Source organism: Pristis pectinata, chromosome 3 (genome assembly GCF_009764475.1).
Source record: "Pristis pectinata isolate sPriPec2 chromosome 3, sPriPec2.1.pri, whole genome shotgun sequence".
Lineage (NCBI taxonomy): Eukaryota > Metazoa > Chordata > Chondrichthyes > Rhinopristiformes > Pristidae > Pristis > Pristis pectinata.
In genome coordinates, this window is record NC_067407.1 from 24,290,581 (window position 1) to 24,313,991 (window position 23,411).

Consider the following 23,411-nt stretch of genomic DNA (forward strand, 5'->3'; position numbering starts at 1 on the left):
ACCCTCAGTTTGGAACAGTTTTGGGGAAATTAGACTAACTTGTCGTGGGAGCATGTCCTGTCATTCGGCACTCCTGGGACAATTAGAATTAATAACACAGTGCTGGATTGCAATACTTGTAAGATCATTCCTCACATTTTCATGCTTCAGGATCCTCCTCTACTCCCCCCCGCCAAACCCCCAAACAACGATAGACCAGAACTCTATTCTCTGTTCCTCTCCTTCACTACTCACCACATCCCACCCCAACTCGACACTTAACCTTAATTATACTCCACACGACACTCCTGATTTCCATCCCCCCCCAACCCATTTATCCATTCCATCAACGAGAGCCCGCCCCCAACCCCCCGCCCCATCACCCCTGACAATACTTTGGTTTCCCCTCTATCCGGCAGACCACTTTAATGTCGAACTCTTCCACCTCCTTTTCTGTTATGGTATTTCCTGCAAATCCATCTCCAGCCCCAATTCCCTCTCCACAGCTTTACCAGGATCCAGCCTTGGTCCAATATGGCATGTTTTGGATACTGAAATTTGTAGTATCACAGCCTCAATTAAACAGCGGTTGGCAGCAGATTTAAATGCTTGAAATAGGAGGCGCTGTAGTAGTATGGGATAAAAATTTGGCTAAGTGACAGGAAGCAGAGTTCAGTAGTTTTTCAGACTAGAGGGAAGTACACAGTGATATTCCCAAGAGCCAGTGCTTTTCTTAATATAGATTACTGTCTTGAACTTGAGTGTACATGGCACAATTATCAAATCTGCAGGTGACACAAACCTTGGCATGCAGTGAACTGCAAGGATATGTAATGGACTTCAAGAGAAAGACGATCTAGTTGAATGGTCAGTAGATGAAATCTGACATTGAAACAATGAAGTGTTATATTTTGGCAGGAAGAATGAGGAGAGCCAATATAAACTGAGACTATGATTCTAACAGAGAGACAGGAACAGAGAGGTATTGGGATAAGTATTGCATAAACCATTGAAAGTGGCAAGGTAGGTTGAGAGAGCCATTAAAAATGCCTATGGGATTCTGGACTTTATAAATAGAAGCAGAGACTCTTAAGAGCAAGGAATTCATGATGAAGCTTCTTAAAACACTGTTTTTGCCACACCTGGAGTACTGTGTCCAGTTCTGAGCACCTGACTTTAGGAAATATGTGAAGGGCATCAAGAGGGTATAGTGGAGGTTTGCTGAAATGATTCCTAGGATTAAGGTTTTAGTTGCATGCATAGATAGGAGGAGTTGGGTTTGCACTTCTTGGAATCAAGGAGGCTGAGACAAAGGTGTTTAAAATCATTAAGGGTCTAGATAGATGAGACAGAGAGAAGCTGTTCTCATTGGCTGAAGTGTCAAGAGCCAGAGGATATCAGATGAAGATAATGTAAAAAAAAGAACCAAAATTGACATGAGGATAAACTTCTAATACAGCAAGTGGTTAGGATCAGGAATGCACTGCTAGTGGTTCTGGATGGCTGGTAAGAACCAGATTCAATTGTGGTATTCAGAGGTGAACTGGATAATCTCTTGAAAGGAAAGAAATTGCTGGGCAATGGGAAGTGGGCAATGCCGTGGAAAGAACTGGATTGCTCTTGAGTTAGAATGGACTTGTTGATGGCCCAAGTGACAACCTTCCAGGTTGTAACCTTTCTGTGAATCTGCTCTAGCTATCTCATGCACCCACTTGGTGAACTGGAATTTCTAGACCTGAGATTCTTCTCAATTACCCTTGAAGCAGATGATTAATATTGTTATATCATGCATAGTATGCATAAAGGAAATGTTTCTTTTATCATGTAACTTACCTTTTCAGGCTGACTTTAGCATAAAGAGTGAGTAGATTGTATTCCCTTAGAAGATCAAGGGGTGATCTGCTTGAGGAGTTAAAAATTTTTACAGGATTTGACAAAAAGACTTGCATTTACATATCACCCTTCACAATCTCAGGACATCCCTAAGTGCTTTACAGCTAGGTAAATACTTACAATATTTGTTCATAGTTGTAATATAAGAAATACAACAGTTAATTTATACTCAGTAAACTTCTGCAGATAGAACTGTGAAGATGACTGCTTTTAGGTGTGTGCTAATTGATAAATACTGGTCAGGATACTAAGGTTAACCTCATTTTCTCCACAATAGTGCCATGAGATCTTTTATATAGAATTGAGAGGACAGATGGCCTTAAGTTTAACATCTCACCTGAAAGATTATATTTCCAATCACCACACTCCCTCAGTAACTATTTCCCCTTATGGGAGATCTTAGAACAGATTTAAATTTAAAACTATAGCTAGTAGATTCAGCAGCAACACAGGGAGTACTTTTTCATACAAAGCTGCAAAGTGCAGTTCTCTGCCAAAAGCTGTTGTATGATTTCCACCCCCCCCCCCCACCCCCCAAGTCTGAGATCAATAGGTCTATGTTAGTGAACTGCAAGGATATGGTAGATATGGGTCTGAATTTCATTCTCCTTTTCTTATGATAGTTTGCCCTTAATATAGAACTGAAAATAGTGTTTCAAGAAGATCAGCTGATTTGATGCAATATTTATGAGTTTTTTTAACAGAATGGAAACCCATTGCAAGATGCAGGGTGATACCACTTAGTCTTTGTATTTTAACTGTGGTGGAAATACAGGAATAACTCTCTAGGTAGACTACAACCAGACTCAAATCACAGCTTTTTTTTATTTCTAACCAGTAAGGGAATTTAACTTTGTACCCAATAAGCACATTAGTGATGGCCACAAATCACATGATATATTGCAGGTGACAAGAACACATTCTATTTATTCTTGAGCCCTGCGCTCTTTAAAGGTCATTCTCAAGAGTGAAAGGGAAGTAGCGGTGGCAGAAGATTTTATTTACTACAGCTCCACAAATCAGAAATATAACAGAGAACTTTAACTGGTGCATCCACATGTGCTCTTAGCAAAATTCATCCTCTATCCGTAGTGCTAAACCCCAAACTTAGCAGCAGCCCTGAGTTGTACTTTGCTTCTGAAATTCTGTTGCATTGACCTCAGTGGAACTAAATTTTGGAAGCAAAGTACAATGCACTGATGCTACTTCATTGTTGGTTTCGGGCTAGTGACCAAGGACGTTGTCCACACTGCCCTCTCTCTTTCGGCTACACCTCTCTGCATTTTTTCCCACCTGACACTTCAGAAGACTTATTCTGCACATGGATCTAGATCCTGTTTCAAGGATGGTGAAGCCAGGGGCTGAGGGACTGAGCTAAAGCAGGAAGGAAAGACCATGCACCAATTTATCTCCATTCATCAGCAGGAAGTAACTAAGCAGTTTACATGAACTGTAATCGGTTGTTATTCGGCAACTCTGGCAGCTAATCTAAGCACAGCATGATCCCACAAACAAATTTCTCCACCAAAACAGATTAAATGGTTGGTTAATCTGTTTTGGTGGAGAAATGAATGCTGACAAGGCCACTAAGAGAGCACCTTCCTCGTATAGAGTCTTTTATCTGCACCTTGACACATAGATACTCTGCGAGTCTGCGTCTCATTCAAAAGACTGCATCTTAGAGCAGGACTGTATCTCCTTGGCACAACACTAAGTTGTCAGCCTAGGTTATGCACTTAGATTGGAATTTAACCCTAAAGCTTTCAGTTTCCAATGGAAGGAAGCTGACATAAGGAAGGGAATGTATGACAGCAGTATAGTCAAAGTCCCCATTTTTACATTTTGCTCCTGTACTTTATGGGGCCTTCCCTAGGAGGTGGAATCAGGGCTGTGAATTTGTATCCTACCATCCCAGCCCAATGGCCCCGAAATTCCAAGAGCTCCCCAACGTTGACCTCCAGGATCAATGGGAGATGGTCTCATTTAGATGGAATGGAAGGTAGGGGGAGATGGAGAGACTGATTCAGGTTCTTTTTTGGTTCCTGCCCACTCGTGCAAACAGACTTTGTTGCCCTGTGCCCTGGAAGTTGGAAGTAGATAAATAGTTTCTTTGTCCAGGTTCTTGCAAACTGTTTCACCATCACACCCCTCAAGCAACTCCCTTCCCCTTCCAATTATAACATTACCCACAATGATCTTCAATAAGAGGGCCAGTTGGGGAATTTTGAACAATCATTTTTGTTTATCGAGTTTAAGGATGCATGTCAAGTCTGTGGACCTCTAGCTGCTCTTGGTAAAGTTTTCCCATGCCATTTTTATCGATGGCACTATGATATGCCTAGTTCCAAATCTTGAAACTGGGATTGTGAACTCTTGGTTTATGGGGTGGTGGGGGGTGGTCTTTGTCCCTGTCTCAGTCCCTGTCACTGGCCTCATCTCAGCCTGTTTCATGTGTAAGGGTTTCAGAGACTCACAGAAGTTCCGCCTCTTACAAAGCAACCCAAAATCTCATGATGGTATGATGTTACTGGTTCTCTTTCATTTCCTTTGGGGTTTTGCTGGTTTACTCCACGTTGTGGTTGAGGGATGGGAGGGTGTGCTGTGGGCTGAGCCTCATGGAACACCTCAGACATGGTGAGTTGGAATAACCACTGCTTTGTGCCACCATAGTAGAATTTATTAGAAATTTCAAATTGAGGTAAAGACATAGAAAGACACGGGTCCCTCTAACAACTCAACCAGGAAGCGTAATTCATGCTGGTATTATTAACACAGGCTGCAGCCCTGGCCCATGAACTGTGGGGCACCAGCTACACAAATAAACCGTTGCTGCAGAACTGCATACCTTAGTAGCAGTAAGTATAAACAAAAGAAGCAACAGCCTTGAGGCTCCAGATAGAGGTGCAGTGAGGGGTTTCAAGGGAGTGATTCCTTTGTGCACTCAGAAAGTGATTGGTGCCAGTGGTGATATGGGTCACTTCTGCTTAGAAGAGAGCACCTAGAAATTCTGGTTGGAAGGCAATAAAGTAAAAGGATACTGCTAATTGATGTAGTCCAGTTGATTAACTGAAACTTAGACCTTAACGTCATCTGAACAATAGCAGGTATCAATTTGGCAATCAAATTAAAAAATTAAATTTTAAGACATCTTGTACAATATGATCTTTATCACAGTTATGATGTACACTTGCTCATTCTTAGAAAGGAATTCCATTAATAATCAGAGTGGATGTTAAGCCAGATATTAAAGATATATTTTAGATTTTTTGCCAGTTTAATTGCATTCATTGGTGGAGACACTGTAATTGTTTTTTACCTGTACTACATCAATGCACTCTGTACTAACTCAATGTAACTACACTGTGTAATGAATTGACCTGTACGATTGGTATGCAAGACAAGTTTTTCACTGTACCTCGGTACAAGTGACAATAATAAACCAATACCAAAAGATATTGTCTAGTTTACAATCTATATAGTTTGCACAGTGGTGAAGCTAGTAGAGATGCTGCCTTGCAGCTCCAGTGACCCGGGTTTAGCCCTGACATCTAGTACTGTCTATGTAGAGTTTGCAGGTCCTCCCTGTGACAGTGTTTGTTTCTCCCAGGTGCTCTGGTTTTCTCCCACATCCCAAAGGCATGCAGGTTAGTAGGCTAACTGGCCACTGTAAATTGCCCCGAGTGTGTAGGGGAGTGGTAGAATCTTGGGGGAGTTGATGAGAATGTGGGAAGAATAGGCAGCAGGAAAAATCAGTGGGGCATGGGATTGCATTGGGGAGACACAAAAGATTCTGCAGATGCTGGAATCTGGAGCAACACACGCAAAATGCTGGAGGAACTCAGCAGGTCAGGCAGCATCTATGGAGGGAAATAAACAGTCGACATTTCGGGTTGAGATCCTTCATCAGGACTGGGAATGGGATTGCCTCTGTTAGCCAGCATAGACTTGATGGCCTCCTTCTATGTTGTAAGAAAATATAGAAAATATGAAATATGGACTACTTTGAATTGGTGCAACTCACTTAGGGTATTCATAGCATTTATTACCATCTTTTTGTTGTTGTCGTATATATAAGGAAAAAACACCTGACTACAACTCTCACGCTTGGGATCTCACACTGGATCATAAAAGGCATGTGCGAAGGTTTAGATTATCAGTATTGTGGCAACATGTATAAAGGCCAAGTTGGTAAAATAAACTGGTCCAACAAAGACCTGCTTGAGCTAGCTTGATCTGGTGGAAGATGTGATTGCATGTATGAGTTGAATAAGAGACCATGGGTGAATTAATTTTGAGACTGAGGGGCAGAGTGTTCTGAAGCTATTGGGTTGCCATGACCCAGCACATGAGATGGTGTCAGTATTTGTGATTGCTTGCACATATAGGAGGACTCCTGTTCACTGATGAAATCTGGATGGCACTGTATAAGTTGGGAAGATACTGCATGCTGGTCTGTCTGAGGTCAGCTGTTGCCTTCTCACTGAGACTGTTGTCTGCTTGTGTGTATGTGGGTGGGACGACAACCCTGTTATTGCTTGGATTGTTTGACGTATCCTTCTCTTCACACCCCCCGCCTCCCGTACTTAGCAGCATCGACCCTGTCCATCCAGAAGCAGGGTGATCGCTTCCCACATCTGTCCCGGATTTTTTCAGTGAGAGAGCCTTGCAAGCTGCTGATTGATACCGTTGTATATGTCAGATTGTCCTGTAGGCTGTTAATTTTTAATGTAAGTTTTTATTTTAAGATGGGTGCCTTCTAAAAGAATTCCAGCCAGATCAGCATGCAGTATCTTCCCAACTTGTACAGTGCTATCCAGACTTCTTCAGTACTGAATGCTGTGAATATGGACTGATAAACACCCCATCTTGCCCTTTTTTTATATACTGAATCCTGACAATTTTTACCTGATGGGGGAGGGTTTAGAAAGAAGGACATACTTCAAGCAAGGCCTGGCCTGACTATGGGAATGTGTGAGTTTAATTGAAACAGAGATGGGTGGGTGGGGGTTTGTGGGGTGAGGTGATGCGGGGGTGGGGGGGGTGGTGGGAGGGAAAGGAGCAAAGCAAAGGTGTTTTCCTTCCTAATGCAGAGTTCTGTCTGTAAGAGTGCCTGGCATAAAATAATTATTTTTAAGGCATAATATATTTCCTTAGCTATTGGAGTAACTTCTAAAAAAAGATAATGGGAGAGAAAAATCAACAGTAACGTTTTATTTTAGGCAACATTTCACTTGCCTTGGTGTGGAGGACTGAACTGAGTTCAACAAATTCATTTTTTTCCATGAATGAAGTCAGCAATGTGGAAAAATTTTGCCTTTCAGAGCCGGATGAATGTATATCTCAGCCACACATTAAGCCGCATTAACGGGCAGTGGAGTGCTTAATGTGGCCATTTTTCACAGGAGCCAACAGAGGAGATGATTAGCATAATTAGTACAGGCAAGCCTATACATATGGAAATGCCAACTGCGTAAATGCCAGCACCAGTGGAAATTTATGTCAAGGCTGACAGGAATCTCAGGGCTCAATAGTTCCCAGCTGTACCTCTTTGGGTCACACTGTCCCCAACCCAGCTAGGGTCTTTGGTTTCTGAATCGAAGTGTGAACCGGCTAAAGCCAGATCGCTATGAGTACTCGAGCTTGTAAAACAGACTGGACAGCAGCACTTTCCTGCACTCTTAATCACTCAACTTCTTCCTTTCCTTCTCTTCCTAATTTTACAAGGATCCTAATTATCTTCAATATGATCAATACCTCCTCCCCTCCCCCCTCCCCCAGCATCGACCTTCTCTTCTCCACCCACTTTCCTTGGTTTATTTTTTTTATGTGGGGGCTTTGGTCTCCAGCTTTTGTTGTAGAGAATTCTTTTTCTCCCCCTGTTTGTTACAGAACATCTCTGACGGACATTCATAGTGGTGACAAAGCCTTGCATTCATTCAGTGGAGGCTTGATGAGCCCAGCCTATTGGGCCTGGGGTGGAGCACACATCTGCTACTCGATTCAGGCAATGGAAAGATTTATTTTCAACAAAGCTTCTCCTGCAGGCCTCTCTCTCTCTCTCTCTCTCTCCCTCTCCCTCTCTCTCTCTCTCCACATACACACTCTCTCTCTCTCACCACATACACACTCTCTCTCTCTCACACCACATACACAGTCTCTCTCTCCCTCTCTCTCTGTCCCTCTTCTACCAGCATTATTCTCCACCAACAACCCCCCACCCCAGCCCTTACCACCGCTCCCCCCTGACCCCCACTCCCTACTCCCACCACCCAAAACATTTAGACCCCTTAACAAATGTAGAAGGTGGTTCTGGGAAAAGTCCTGACTGAACAATGATGTAAAACAAAGAAAACATTCTGGCCAATACATGTTGTGACAGCACTTGGCTGGAGAGCACTTATGAGCCTCTGGGGCTTGTGTCTCCTCTCCCCTCCCCCTTTCCTCTTATAATAGAAGGCAGGAGTAGCTTGGACAGGTATAAAAAAAGTCTCTTTCAACTAGTCCACAGTGAGACTTCCTCCAAAGCAGCATGGGCCTTTTCAGTGGAGCCCTAATCCAGCTAATCCTACCCACAACACTTTGAAGGTGGCCTTAGCCACGTACGCCGTATGATTGGAAGAAAAGCGGCAGGGCATGTCATTTTTTTTTCTCTTTTTCAGGATGCGGTTGTATGACAGACACACTTGTTTTTAATCACCAATTAAAATAGATGCACAGCTTTAAAATGAAAGCTCTTCTGTTAATTGACATTGCCCGAGCATAGTGACATTAGTGTAACAGATTCAGGATTTCTGTACCCCAGTAAAAGGGAGGTGTGTATAATGTACTCAAAGTTATAGCTCCAAAAAGGGAGTGCTGTTACTGAATCCAGTGTAATGTAGTGAATGGGCATTATTATCCACTGATAACTTTGGTGGTAATTAGCTCCAGATTATCCCTCAACAAACTTGCACTGTTTATGATAATTAATCCTTTAGGAAAGGTCATTGGTCTGGATGTTCCTCGGGGAATCTGTTCATTTTTGGGCTGTCCACATCAGTTAAGCAGAAAGAGAAAATGCTGTGGAGGTTCCTACTGCAGACACCCCACTGCAAAAAAGAGCTTTGGTAGCTTCCCTCTCATTACCCCAGTTCCCTTTTTTCACTCCCAACTCACCCCAGCCCCCAATCTGATGTTTATGGTGGATTTTTTTGAACTGTTTCCCCCTTTCAGGCAAAATCAGAGGGAGTGAAGGTGGCTGTGCTGAGAATATAACTATGATTTAAAATGCGTCATGAGTGGCTGCTTCTCATGTCACCCAAACGCCTTGCAGAGTATTTGCAGCATTTTGCCCAAGAAGTCCACATCTCTGCTTGTGCTCCACGTGAGCTTGTGAGCTCGCTAGATTTTGACTCTCAAAGTCCCTAGACCCTCAGTTTCCATAGAATGTGCAGCACAGAAATAGGCCATTTGGCCCTTCCTGACTCTGCTGATGATTATGTTCTGCACCCAGCTGACTTTCACCTTATTTCATCAACTCCTATCAGATTTCCTCACTGGCTCGAGAGAGTCCCAATTTATTAGATATCCACAATGAATATGACTTGAGGAACATTGGACTGATTCTGGAAGGAATTTCACTGACCTTTTAATCAACTGCCTTATGATTGCTCTCAGCAAACGAGTATTACATTTGGGAAATGTTCACATGGAATAAAACAGAATATGATGGTAGAACCCCTGCCTGAATGACCAATTGCATTGAAAAAGAAGGAGAAAAGGAGGGATTGCCATAACTAGTGTGAAACAATTAAACACTGACCACCCTCAGAAAGTTCCTGTCAGGTGGGCACTGTTAAACTCAGCACTGTAGACAGTAGCCATAGGGTGTAGACAAAGTACACAGAGAGAAATGGTTCCCCTTGGCGGAGGGGTCAAGAACCAGGGGACATACAATGAAAGTGATTGGCAAAGGAATGAAAAGTCACATGCAGTTAGGGTCTGGAATACATGGGATAATAGTGGAAGCATATTCAATTGTGTGCAACAGGGAACTGGATAAGTATCTGAAAGGAAAAAAAATTTCAGGACTGTGAGGAGAGGGTATGAGTGTGAACAAGCCAGATTGTTCTTACATAGAGCTGGTACTGTCTCGATGGCCTTGCTGGAACCAGTCTGTGATAACAGGGTGCTAGCCAATTTACCAGGAACTCATTTATGGCAGTAAGCCTATTTCACACTTCATGATGCCATCAGAACCATTGTTGATTTCCATTCTTTGGTCATTCACCCCATATTTGTCATTTTAATCTAAGGAATCACAGTCAGTGAATGGCCTCATGCTTTGATGATACTCTGGGAGTAACTTTGACTTTGGATGATAGTATAAAATGGCTGATATCAAAAATGCCACCCATTAAACATCTCTCCCAATTTTCATTTCATTCCAACTTTCCAAAAAATTGTCTTCTTGGGTCTTTGCCAGTTTGAATGGGTTAGCTCCATTCCCATGCTCTGTCTCCCTCGCCTTGCACTTCCTTTTTCTTTTAGATACTTATCCAGTTCCCTTTTGAACACTGCATTTGAATGTGCCTTCACTCAATCAGGAATACTATAAAATAGCTTAAAATTGATGCAGTTTGGTATCTAAACTCTTCACAATTTGGAAGCCAACTTCAAACTGTTAAACGTAGAAGGATTATGAAATTGTTGTTGAGCAAATAATAAACAATGTGATGGTCTAATGGTGGTCATTTGGAACAGTAATAAAGAAATGCACAAGTAATTGGAGTATGGTTTATGGTAGGACTGGAATTTCTACTGATTCTCCTGTTTGAAGTGGAATTGCAGCAGTCTGGAATATTACAGTGTTATGTTTGGATTAGAATTGGTTGGAGTCACTTGGGTTTGATGTAGAATACCATGGCAGTACTGTCACTTCTTGTGAACCAGTATGCTTTCCCTCAGAGCATTGAGATAAAAATTCATGTTGACAATTCCACCCATGCCCAAATTCCTGATCATCTTTCCTCTCAGTAAGGATGAACTAGGGAGAAGAGGGAAAGCAGACAGCTTAATACTTCCCCAAAGAAAAGTTGCCCTTCTCTCTTCAGGCCCTGCCACATAGTTCAGCATTCCAAAGATTTTGGAAACAAGCTGTTTTCTGCATTTTCTATGTGAGGAATCATGCATGGTTACTTGGAGGGAGGGGCTGAGGACCCCAATGAAGGGGTGAGAGTGACCTTTGCTAGCATTTCAAAGATCATCTTAATATGTATAATAAGATTCTGCCGCCTGTTTTTCTGTATAACCCTTTTTAATTGTGGCAATGTGCTTAAACTGTTATAAGATTTTTCTTGATCCTCATTCAATTACATTGGCAGCTTTCTGTTGTAATGAAGTGATTGACAGGCCTGATTTGTTTTCAGAAAGGAATGGAATAAATTTTGGGTGACTATTGGTATTTGTGTCAACTGTACAAAAAGATTGATTCTTCATAATCGGTGCTTTGATATTAATATTGTTCACTTCAGAGGGATTTGCAGGTGCATTTCCCTTGGGATATTTGGTTTAGTATTGTAGTGATGAGTGAAAGAATCCCCCTAAGGTTCAAGATACCTTGCCCCGGATTTTAAGTTGTGAAGGCAGGATCATATTGTTGCAGTACCACGGAGATTAACTTCAGGTAAATCATTGCCACATCCAGGTTTAGAAATCTCAAAATGCAAGCTATTTACTCCTGTGGCAAGTGCAGAATTAACAGTTCCTTCAATAAACAAAATCCTGATACAAATCATTAAAATCGTAATTGTCTGCATCAACTGCAGTTTCCCCACATCTAGACTTCATCAGAACAACATATTAGAAGTCCAATCAGTGTTGTATAAAGTAACACTTTTGTTAAATGTTTTCTGTTGCTATTATTTAAATTGAATTGCTGAATGAAAGCTTCAGCTGAGCTAAGATACGAAGATCTGCCAGTTGGCTATTTTAACCTAGCGTTTATAGAATTCCTGACTCAACCGCAACATTTCTTGGCAACATGAACATTAGGATTCAGCAGGTGTAGTTTCTTTTCCCTGTTCACTGTGAAGAGAAGGAAGAAAGAAAATGAGTAAGACTCTGTAAAAAAAAACAAGTTTTCATGGGTACCAATGTCACGACTGCAGAATGACCAGTGTCAGAGATGAATTTTAGGTTGCTTATTGGAGAGAGTGGATTATCAGTTGATGCACCATTTCCTCATTACACATATTTTGGGCGTTACGATGTTGTAACACCCAACAGCTACACACAGACAGTTGGTGATTATTGAAGTTTTACGCTGACCACCTCAGGTAAGCTTTTGAGAAGAAATTGTTGTTTTGTCAGGGGGTTCTTCAAGGAGACTCAGTTTGTAGAATAGCTCTCTCTAAACTCCAGGGCAACACCAGACTCCTAATCAAGTGTACAATCTACAATATCTTCAGTGTGAATTTCCTTAATAATGGTTAAAGATTGCTGCCAATTCTTTAAAGCAAGAGTCTCTTTTAACTTTTGAAGTAACTTCTGGCAGTACAGCATGGATTCACTGCGTGGTATGAAGAAATGCAAACATGAAGAAACAGTTACACATCACTTAATGTTTACATTGGAGCAGAGGAGATTACATGTAACTGGAGGTGTTTAAAATTATGGAAGAATAGAGCAACATTAATAAAAATAGATAATGGAAGAAATTTGTCCTTGGTCCCTAGAGCTAAATGCACAATATAACGATAGCTGCATGTTATATGCTCCTTCAATTCCATTGATTTGAATTTCTGAAGCAGAGTGCAATGTACACTCAGAACTACATTGTGTCACTGGTGCTACCAGCCACGGTGAATCTCTAGGAACCTGTCTCCAGTTTTGAGGGCTTTACAATGAAAGGGACATCAATGTAAGATTAAGTGCAAGAGATTGAGAACAGCTGGAAAAACCTTTTTAGATAGAGGATTGTGATACCCTGGAATATACCACCAGAGCTCACAATTGAGCAAAGACTGTGTCAACATCTCAGAAAAAGTTAGACAAATGTGGAAGGAAAACAGTACAAATGCATCACAGTAAACAGAATAGGCAAGTGGGATTAAGACTACTGCTCAAGTGAACGCAAGCATTAGGCCAAACTGCCTGTGCGCATGTTATGAATTTAAGAGCACGGAGGTTATGCTGCAACTGTACAGGGTACTGGTGAGGCCACACCTGGAGCACTGCGTGCAGTTCTGTTCTCCTTACCTGAGGAAAGATATACTGGCTTTGGACGTGGTGCAGAGGAGGTTCACCAGGTTGATTCCGGAGATGAGTGGGTTAGCCTGTGAGGAGGCTAGGACTATACTCACTGGAATTCAGAAGAATGAGAGGGGATCATATAGGAACATATAAAATTATGAAAGGGATGGATAAGATAGGGGCAGGATGGTTGTTTCCACTGGTAGGTAAGACTAGAACTAGGGGACATAGCCTCAAGATTCGGGGGAATAGATTTAGGACGGAGATGAGGAGAAACTGCTTTTCCCAGAGAGTAGTGAATCTGCGGAGTTCTCTGCCTAGGGAAGCAGTAGAGGCTAGCTCATTAAATGTATTTAAGACACAGTTAGATAGATTTTTGCATTGTAGGGGAATTAGGGGTTATGGGAAAAGGCAGGTAGGTGGGTCTGAGGCCACGACCAGATCAGCCATGATCTTATTGAATGGCAGAGCAGCCTCGACGGGCCAGATGGCCTACTCCTGCTTCTACTTCTTATGTTCTTATTTCACTTATGAAGATTAATACTTGATCAATCAAATTTCTCTGTACACCAAATTGCCTTACAAAAGACTTCAGCTATACTTGAAGTGCATCGATAAAGGCATCGATAAATCATTGCATGGCTCTACAACAGCCATTTTGATTGTAGGCCCAGATTTCAGGACCACTTTTGTATCAGCCAGGACCGGGCCAGGTCCGGTAGGGGATAAGTCCAGCAGTTGGAAACCTTTTTGGGACGTGGTTGGTGATATGAACCAGAGTGGGTTGGGTCCAGAGAGGAGTAAGTCAGGTAGCTGATCAAGATAGGGGCCTGGGCCAATTTGGGAGATGGTTGGGGGTTGTGAGTGGAGATGCAGACCTTGAAGCATCAGGAGTTTCAAAACTCAGAAGTCTTGTTGAATGTAAAATAATTGCACAAAATAAAACAGGGAACAGTTTAACTGTAAAGCAGTTCTGGCTTTGACGATGAATTAGGACTTTAGAAGTTGTTGAACACCCCCATTGATGCATTTTAAATGCAGCTTCATTTCCTCCACGATATCTGGTTTTAAATATAAAAGGAACCAGGATGCTGAAGCAGAGCGTTTGTCCTACACATCCACTGAAGAGGCAAGAAGAACTGGACTCCAAGAAATCTTTTTAAGGAAACATCTATAATGATATGAGATCAATCCACAAATTTAACTAAGTTAATAGGGGGGACTATTGTGGACAATAAGTCCAGAAATAGCTGGCTAGGTTGAACACTTACCTATTTTTTGACCATGAGGGTATCGAAAACATTTCTATCTTGATAAAGGAACATGGGAATAGAGAATGGCCCTTGAGCCCATTCTGCCATTGACTCAGGTCATGGTTGATCTCCATAGCAATTTTGTTACTCTTCATGTCGCTCATACTGCTCCTACAAAATGCTTATTGATTTTAACATCTTGGGCCCAACCAGTTACTTGTCTGGAACCGACCAGGTTTTGAATTTGAATCTTGTCTCATTGTATGGATCCAATATAAACAAACCACCTACAAATCCATAGAAAATGTGGCAGGCTAGTTAAATAATTACTTGCTATTACATTGTCCAATGGCTTTGCAGGTTTGCTGCACTGCCGTCCTGTGTATTGATTGATAGGGTGCCAGGTAACATCTGTCAACCTTCTGACTGCGGGGAAGGTGCAGAGCAGAGGCTAAGTGCTTACCCGCAGGAAGGAATGGAAATATTGGCAGAACTAGCCTCCCAGGTCTTCCGCTGTGTACAGTGTGACAGCTGTTCAATGAACTGGAATGGTGATGAAGCTTGCCCATTTAACCAACATTTGTATGTTCAACGGAAAATAAAAGGACAGGTCGGTGAAGAAACTATTAAAATTCGAAACTATCAAAAAATAACAAAATTATTATAATCAGTTATAATGAGTGGGAGTGGGGGTGGATCAGAATTCCAACCCAAAAGAAACAGACCTTAGTACTGAATAGAGAGCAACGTCAATTTCCTAACCAGCTGGATGAAGTGCGGATTTTAAAAAAAACTAATAATTCACTTTTGATTTTCCCCAGTACAAAACATTTTTTACAGCTCATTTGTCTGTAGATAGAGTGAAGATGCTACCTTGTGTATTTGTCTTGGCTTAGTGCCACCAAGGCTCGAGCACAGCTGTGGTTAAAGTGGCAGCTTTGCTAAGTCCCAAAGAAATCACTAGATGAGGACTTTTGGTACACTGCTTCTAACATTGATACCATTGACTTAAAAATATGTGAAACGGAAATAGCAAGTCAAGAAGTCCAAATCTGCTTAAAGTGGCTGACTGCAATGTGTTGAAAGGGGAAAGAGGGAAAGGATCTGTTTGAAGCCAATTTTTCTCTCCCATGTATCAAGGAGGAGAGTAATGTAAAACTTATAAATGGCTGGCAGAAAGATACAAGGCAGTTACTGCTATCAGGGGCTTTGTTGGCATCAAAACGTTACTGCTGTTACACAGTTGGTGGTGCTGTTATTTACCCTCAAAAAGTGAGTTGAAACATATTTCATTTTACAAAAACACCCAAAATTGTAGTTTTTTAAAACAATTGCAGAACTCTTATGGATTGAGTAATAGTTTGCATCTCTTCAAGCCAATTTCTTTCCTTTTTGATTGCATACCAGGTGGAAGTAATGTTTTTATTGAAGCTTGTTTGCTTAGCGAAGTCAGCTGCTGTTTGTTTTACAGTGATGGAGATGTTCATGGTGATGCCAAAGGTTATGGTACTAATACTTGAGTCCTATAGTTGGGCTTGCTGTGCCTTTTCATGTTTTGTCCATTGGTTCCCAATGTGAGCACAAGATGTAAGTTGTGATATCTCCCAGGGAGGAGGATTGAGGTGAGATAATGGAAGAAAGATGGGAATTACAGGAAATGTACATAATGGGCCATCAATGACACTTGGTGAGGTGAAGGGGAGCTTTGGAAGGAGTCTGCAATCAATTTAACTCTGCTGACAACTGAGAATTTGATGCTTCGAGAGTTGAGTTTGGGAAATAAATTAATTTAAAGGAATAATAACAGTTAGTTCAGATCTCCAATGTCACAGTGGTAAGAGCAATATTTTGATACTCAAAGTCGTACATAAGGGGAACTTGTATCCAAGTGTTAAACATGTCAGGTGCAGCTAAGTTTGCTGGAGAATTAGAGACTATATTAGATCTCAGAAGAGTTTATCCAAAACCCTTTATTCTGTTGGATATAAAATATTTCAGTAAGGAAAGGAATGGAAGAAACCTATAAAAGATACAGTAATTCTTCAACAAAGAAAATGAATTGGAAGATCTGTACTCGATTATATATGTGCTGAAATATGTATGAGTCAATGTTTGTCTGACAGATACTGCCCCATGTCAAGTTGGAATACACTTCTGAGACTGTCGTTGAGAATAGCTTCTTTGGACAGGCTATCCATATTGAGAGTCAATATGAATAAAAAAGATCCACACTGGATGGAAACCACCCACATGCATCACCCAAAGTCATTTCAGAACTGTATACTTTGGGCTTCAACCCCTCAATTACATTACTGCTTTGAAACATCCTCAGGTAACCATTACTTTGTGTGCACACCATCTCATTTCCTTAACTACATCACAGCCTTATAATCATTCCAAGACAACCATTTCTCTTGGAATCATCTTCAAGCACCCATTATTTCCTACATAATTTATAATTATGAACCAGACAGCAAAATATTCCTCTATTGCCTGTCCTTCCTGTACTTGATGTAAGTTACTTCCAAATTCTTATCCCCCACCATGCTATGGTACCCATTGCATAATTGAATACATTTCCTCCACTGGAATATATTGGAAGTTAAAGAATATGACTGCTTTTTGTTGCTGAGAATAGATTTTCCATTTTCTTATATTTTTGTGCAGCGAGTACATTTTAGTGTTCACTTTTTTTTCTGGTTTTCTTTCATCTTTTCTTGACCTTTGCCTTTATTTTCAGTTATTTTCAAATAAAGTTTGGGGCTGGAGTGTTCATTCTGTCATAGTTAGTGGGTGATTATTAAATAACATTGAGAGTGGTCTTGAATGGTAGATGGATTCTGGTGGACAATGCCAAGGATTTAATGTTATTATAGATAGGGATTTAAAGAGATGAAGGAAATTTGTTTTTCAAGGATATTGTGGTGTTATGCTGGAACTGGCAGCTTGCTCTCTAGGCAAAGATCCATGGCTATCATTCACACTTGTTGATCGCTTTCAATTTAATCACATGCGGCACAGAGTGCTTCCCAACCTATAGGAAAGGAAATGATGTTCACCTATGAGATTACGATTGTGCACTACCCGGCATATGGAAAGGCACAACGTTGACTGAGGCTAACTATCATGTTAATTTGTTCAACGAAAGCTTGGTTGGCCAGGAAGGCTTCTGTTTTGTTATGTAATAATGCCTCTTAGACAAAGAGGAGGAACCGGACTTGTCTTAATGGCATCATAAACTAAGCATTGAGAAAATAGCATGTGGCTGCAGGAACAAAGCTACTATAAGAAAGAAGCAGCTTCTCATCCCCCCGTTGGTTTTTAAACTGGATATTGCCTAGGCATTTGGGTATGACAAGATGGGGTGTCAGCCAATTTTTATGTTTGGATATTCTGGGTGGTCCAGCTGGAAGAACAGGAGATAGCAAATAACTGTAATTTAGTTCACCAATCCTATAATTATAGGGACAGTCCGCATTTTGTTTGTTTGCAGTTTTCAAAGCTACTAAAAGGACACAATTTGAAAAGGTTTTCCTGGCCAGTGGGTCATTTCAATCATGGTTTTGTTCACAGTTTAAACCATCCTTTCCGCTAACTTAAACAAAAATATGGAATTAAAGACAAATTTTAACTTTATCCAACTTTGGCAAAGTCGTATGTAATTTCTTTAAGTATAGAATTCTAGGAAACGGCGTGGAGTGCAATGTGTGGGGTTGCCACAGACCTCCTAGTATAACTTCCCAGTCTTGGCCACAGAAACTTTGAGTGTGGGGGGTACATTATCTGTGGTGGTGGGATTTGAGATGCTGGCAGTTGGAGGTCATGCAACAGTTGGCAACCTGCCAGCAATGTGATACCCACTGATAGTGGCCACTTTTTCCAAGTTAAATAAAGATATTGATAATGAAGTTCTTTTTGTAAAATGTAAACTGAAAGCAGGCTTATGGTATATTAATGCAGTATACTTTCAACCATGGTGAATGGGGGAGGGGTGCTGGTTTCATGAATATGCTGATTACGTGAGAATTGCTCAAAAAACTATTGTACATCATCACTAGCATTTTATGCATAAACTAATAAATAGGTTGTTGAACTATATGTCATCTCATTATCCTTTTAAGTAACACTATTTTACACATCAACTCTATATTTAAGGCTAAACAATATTAATGTACAATACAGCAAAAATAAATCAAATGAATTCCTGGGCTCACCATCGCATGAAGTGCTAAATCTTCAAAGAGGATGTTGCTGTTAATCAGCCTACAAGTGCACAACCCTACTGTAAAAATATAAATAAACTAAAATCCTTTTCATAGCTATTTTGCATAACACTTGAAATAAGCTTCACCGTTTGAGCTTATTTTCAAAAAGGCAAATTTTTGCCAGTTGTGTGAGAATTCTGATGCATATAAACCAGATAAACGAGAGTTTACTGTAGTAGCAATGTACATTTCTAAATTACCTTTAATGCAGAACAATGTGTTTGGCGTGGGAGATCCTTGCTGTTCTGAAAATCTAGGTGTGAGAACTGTAGGCAAGTTAGGAACCCAGTGGGTCCTATTCAGATTCTATTTTAACCTCCTCATCTGTATATTTCATTCCTGCCAGACAGGCGGGGTAGTAATTAGAGCTTGCATCTTTAGTAGTTGCCCTCATGAAGGGGTCTTAAAAGGGTCAGAGTGTAACAGCCACTCTTCAAGAGTGCAATAGACAGTTAATGCTTAGGTTAACTGGAAATTGACTCAGTACAAACTTTGTGCTTTGGCCACGTTAAAGAGGGATCAACAGTTTGTAATCATCACAGGATCTCATCAAACGAGACTGTGTCTCCTTTAATGTGTAGCTTTTCGGATGGTTATTTTTCTTGCCTTGTTGTGTTTGGCCTGGTTGATCACATTTTGGAATTTGAGGACACTCTTAAAGGCTATTGACTTTAAATCACATTGCAGATTTTAAATTGGAAAAGATTTCACTATTTCTATTTCCAGTTGTTTGCTATTTTTGATCAGAAATGTAACATGGTGTATCCATTATTTCCGGCACTTCTAATAAAACTAAATTGGGCTTATATTTACATGCAGGTCATTTAAAATAGCACACTAGAGGCTTCAATAAAACAGTTTGTGTTTCATTGGGCTTGATATGGCTCGCATTCATTTCTGTCTCAACTAAAAAGTGGAAGTTATTTTTAACAAATATTTGCTTCATTATATTTTATTATATAACTTCTCATTACCTCTAGTGCCACATAGCTTCCCCAAATGAAGGGGTAAACCAGACCTGCATCCAGGTTAGCATTGGTGTATAACTGGCTGCTAAAAGTTACACAACCATTGCCTTTGAAATTGACTCTCCATCCAATTCCACCTCCCATCACCCCCCGCCCCCCTCCCCCATCGACTCTTCATTGGGGAGAAGTCAGTGGCTGAAGTCAAATGGCTCCCCTGTGAGGAAATTGCAAAGGAATATTTGGACACTTGCCACTGGTTCAGAACCAAGCTAGCCTTTTGAAAACAACACTCAATGTGACATTACTTGTCCAAGTTTAAAACCATTTTTTCCTCTCTTTGGTGACAGATTATTGAATCGATTTAGTTCAATGTATAATTACTGTGCATGACATTATAAGCATTTGAGTTGCTTTGACAGATAAATACAGAGTATAGCACAATCCTAACATTAGCGAATATGCAAAAAATATTAGTGTAGAAAATCACCCAATCATTTCATTAATATACTCCTGATGTGGAGGTATTGTGCAAAATGTCATAGCATTTTGGTTTGAGGCACTTAAATGGAAAATTTATGATGAATTTACAGTTTTATTCTCTTCTGTGTAATATCACAAACACCAAAAGTGAGTTGAGGTATTAGTTTATGCATTAGAGCAGTGATTGAGTTGTAATCTGATAATAAAGGAAGGTGTCTCTGTAAATTTGCTTTTAATGGAAAGAAATACAAGTATAAATCTGCTGATGCTGTGATTCGTGCAGGAAGACATACTCAAAAGGAGTAAGCAGTAGAGATAAGGCTACATTAACTCTCTGACCTTCCTTCGAGCACAACACACCACTAAGAGAGCTGGATAGGGAAGCTCTAGTTAGAAATGTTCCTCTAATAATTACACCTTCAAAAATCTACTTCAAAAAAAGTAAATTGACTTTTTTTTCTAGAATAACTGAATGCTGCTGTGTAAATGGAAGGTTTTGTTTAGGCTTTGACATAGATGTTCTTTGAGTAGGCCCTGCCACCCCCTAGTAGCACGAGTATTAAACTGCCAATCAAAAGAACCAAGCAGACAGGGGTGTTTGGCTACCCACAGCAAGGGGATGGAACTCAGCATCTGTCAGGATATTAAAAATAATGCTTTATAATACTCCCTGTTTGTGGTCTTGCTCTATGATGCTGGTTTACCTCACATTGGATGTCTGCCAGCCTTTCAATTTGGAACGTGTTGTAGACTAAAGCTTGTAGGAAATGGAGCCGTACTGTGGGGAAGTGGGAGCTGGGTTAGTTATCAGGGAATGAAAGTGAGAGGCATGCACCATACAAGCCAGGAAATGTATTATGTACTCCAGGCCAAGAGAGGCTGCACTGTCTCAGTGTAAATTTTTATGAGTGAAATGACAGCCCATTACTGTAATCAAGGCTTGGACTGTTCTTATTTTAAAGGCACACTGTGCTTTGTTTCTCTGATAGTCCATTTAATATCTTGAGTTTGAAGACCTGGTGCACAGTGAAATCAGTTATGGGCATCACCTCAAGTCTCAAAAACAATTTGCAGTTCCTGACAAAGATCGTGCGCTGTGGGCAGTTATTGGTCCAGGTCTACAAATCTAGGGCAAGAAAAATACTTCATTCCTTCTTGTGGAAATTGTACTTGAATATCTTATCTTCTTTTCCTTTCTTTTTTTCCCATCTCATTTGACTTTCTCCAATTGATCCGGAGAGAAGGGGGACCAGCTGAGCTGAACGTGCATTACAGTGTAAATAATTATATGATAGTTATTACTGTAATTATTGTTATTATTATTATACATATATTAAAAAAAGCCTCTGGAGGGAAGAGGTACCATTTATTATTCACAAATGAACTATAAAATATTCAAATTCTATGTTTGAGTTAAGGTGGCAAACAAAATATGGTTAAATTTACTGTTTTTAAAGAAATATAATATTTTATTTCTGAGGGTAAAGTAAGATAAGATATCGTTGTTAGTCGCATGTACATCAAAACACACAGTGAAATGCACCTTTTGCATAGAGTATTCTGGGGGCAGCCCACAAGTGTCGCCACGCTTCCATCATCAACATAGCATGCCCACAGCTTCCTAAATAAAAAAGAAGAAACATGAAATGCTTTTTGTGAATGATTTAAATACTGAACCACTTAGACATAAGGATTTACCTCCTCCACCCTGAGTCAGCTGGAGATGTTCAGAGGTCATTCCAGACTGGAAATCTACAGGTGCTGCAGCTAGCTCTGGGCCAGGCTACAAGTGAGTGAACACAAGCAGCCGTTTAATAAGCTTTAAGTGGAGACTTTAAATGGCAGTCATATCGTTTAAAACATGCATGATTTAAAAAAGAGGAAAAAGGGGGATTTTATACTCAAGAAGATAATGATTATTAACGTCATGAAGCAGTTTTTTTTCTCTTTGAGTGTCAGAATCTAACAAGACAGGTACAGGATAAAATTCTTTAAACCTCTTTCGACAAAATTTTCCTTAATTCTCAGTTGAGAAGAAGTTTTCAAGTCGTGTTGTACTTCCATCTCCCACCTGCGTGACCTCTGTGAGGGGTTCTCCCTTCAGTAACAATTTCTTCCATTGACTCTTGCCTATTGGGAATTATTTCAAGATTGCCTTATCATTAAAATCATTTGGTTTAAAACTCTTACAGAGGAGACTTCCATTCTATTAGCTCAAACTGAACTTAACCCCAGTTCCCAAAAGTGAAGAGTTTTTTTTAATTGAGTACACCACCCTGATCATAGCAAATATCACAAACCAGAGCTGGAAATTGTTGACAGAACTGATACTAGATTGATTAGTTATCTTGTTGAACAAGTTTGCAAGGTTTATTGTCGCAGTAATTACATTTTAGATATCCTTTAATAATGTGTTTTAAATGTTCCTTCCTATGCCTTTCTGTAGTGGGAAGCCGAGTGAGTCGAGAATTAATGTACACACGGGAGAAACTGGGCGAGGAGACGATCTTCACCACACAGATGCTAATTCAAACCTCAAAGAAAGAAGGGGAGAATATCCTTACTCAGGAAGCATTGCTCCAGCACTTGGATGCTGCCCTAGCAGCCAGCAAAGTACAAGTCTTGCTATATGGAAAGTAAGAAAGCTATTACCATCACTTATTGACTGAATTGACTTTAGGTCCTGGGTGGTTTAGCTGCTGCAGCTCATTTTAAATGTTGCCAAAGCATTCCCCTTCCCACCTTATAGGATAATAACCCAGAGCAGCAAGGGGAGATTCCACAGCCCCTGAGGCTTTCCGATAGACCGCGGTGAGTTTTGGGACCCTCTTGGCCGTAACAATATGAAGGTATCTTCATCCATCCCACCAGCCTCTGATCTGCTTCATCTTGTTGAAATAGACCCCAGCCTGAATCCACCTTGCCTGCTATCAAAGCCAGCAGTATTAATCTTGGAAACCGAGCTTGCACATCCATTCCAACCCACCTAGCAAGGAGTCTTAAAATCTGTTCCCACACGTTTGGTTTATGGGGGCAGTTGATCTGATATCGCCCATTATATGCTGCCTCTGATGATGAAGGTAGTATATATTTGAGATTAGCAGATGGGAAGTGGCCTGATCTGAGTCTTTATTGCTTCATCTGACTGATTACATAGCATGAAGTGATATACCTTTCTCTCAGTCTGTCTGTTTTGCCTCAGATCATTATCTAATAACAAATAATAGCTTGTCCAGCTTCCTAATTTTGGTGGAGGGGTGGGTAATGGGGGAATATTTTCTACAAAATATTTAATTCAAGTTCTTCATGGTCAGGCATGCAGAGCAGTAATGTGTATGTGT

At 40.6% G+C, this 23,411-nt stretch overlaps 1 protein-coding gene across 1 annotated transcript in view; it reads left to right on the forward strand.

Moving 5' to 3' along the window:
- ptch2 (patched 2) overlaps positions 1 to 23,411 on the forward strand; it is a 95,927-nt gene that overhangs the window by 15,744 nt on the left and 56,772 nt on the right. The window contains exon 3 of the mRNA XM_052010630.1: positions 22,517 to 22,706. Within this exon, the coding sequence (XP_051866590.1) occupies positions 22,517 to 22,706 (190 nt within the window). The remainder of the gene's footprint in view (positions 1 to 22,516; positions 22,707 to 23,411) is intronic.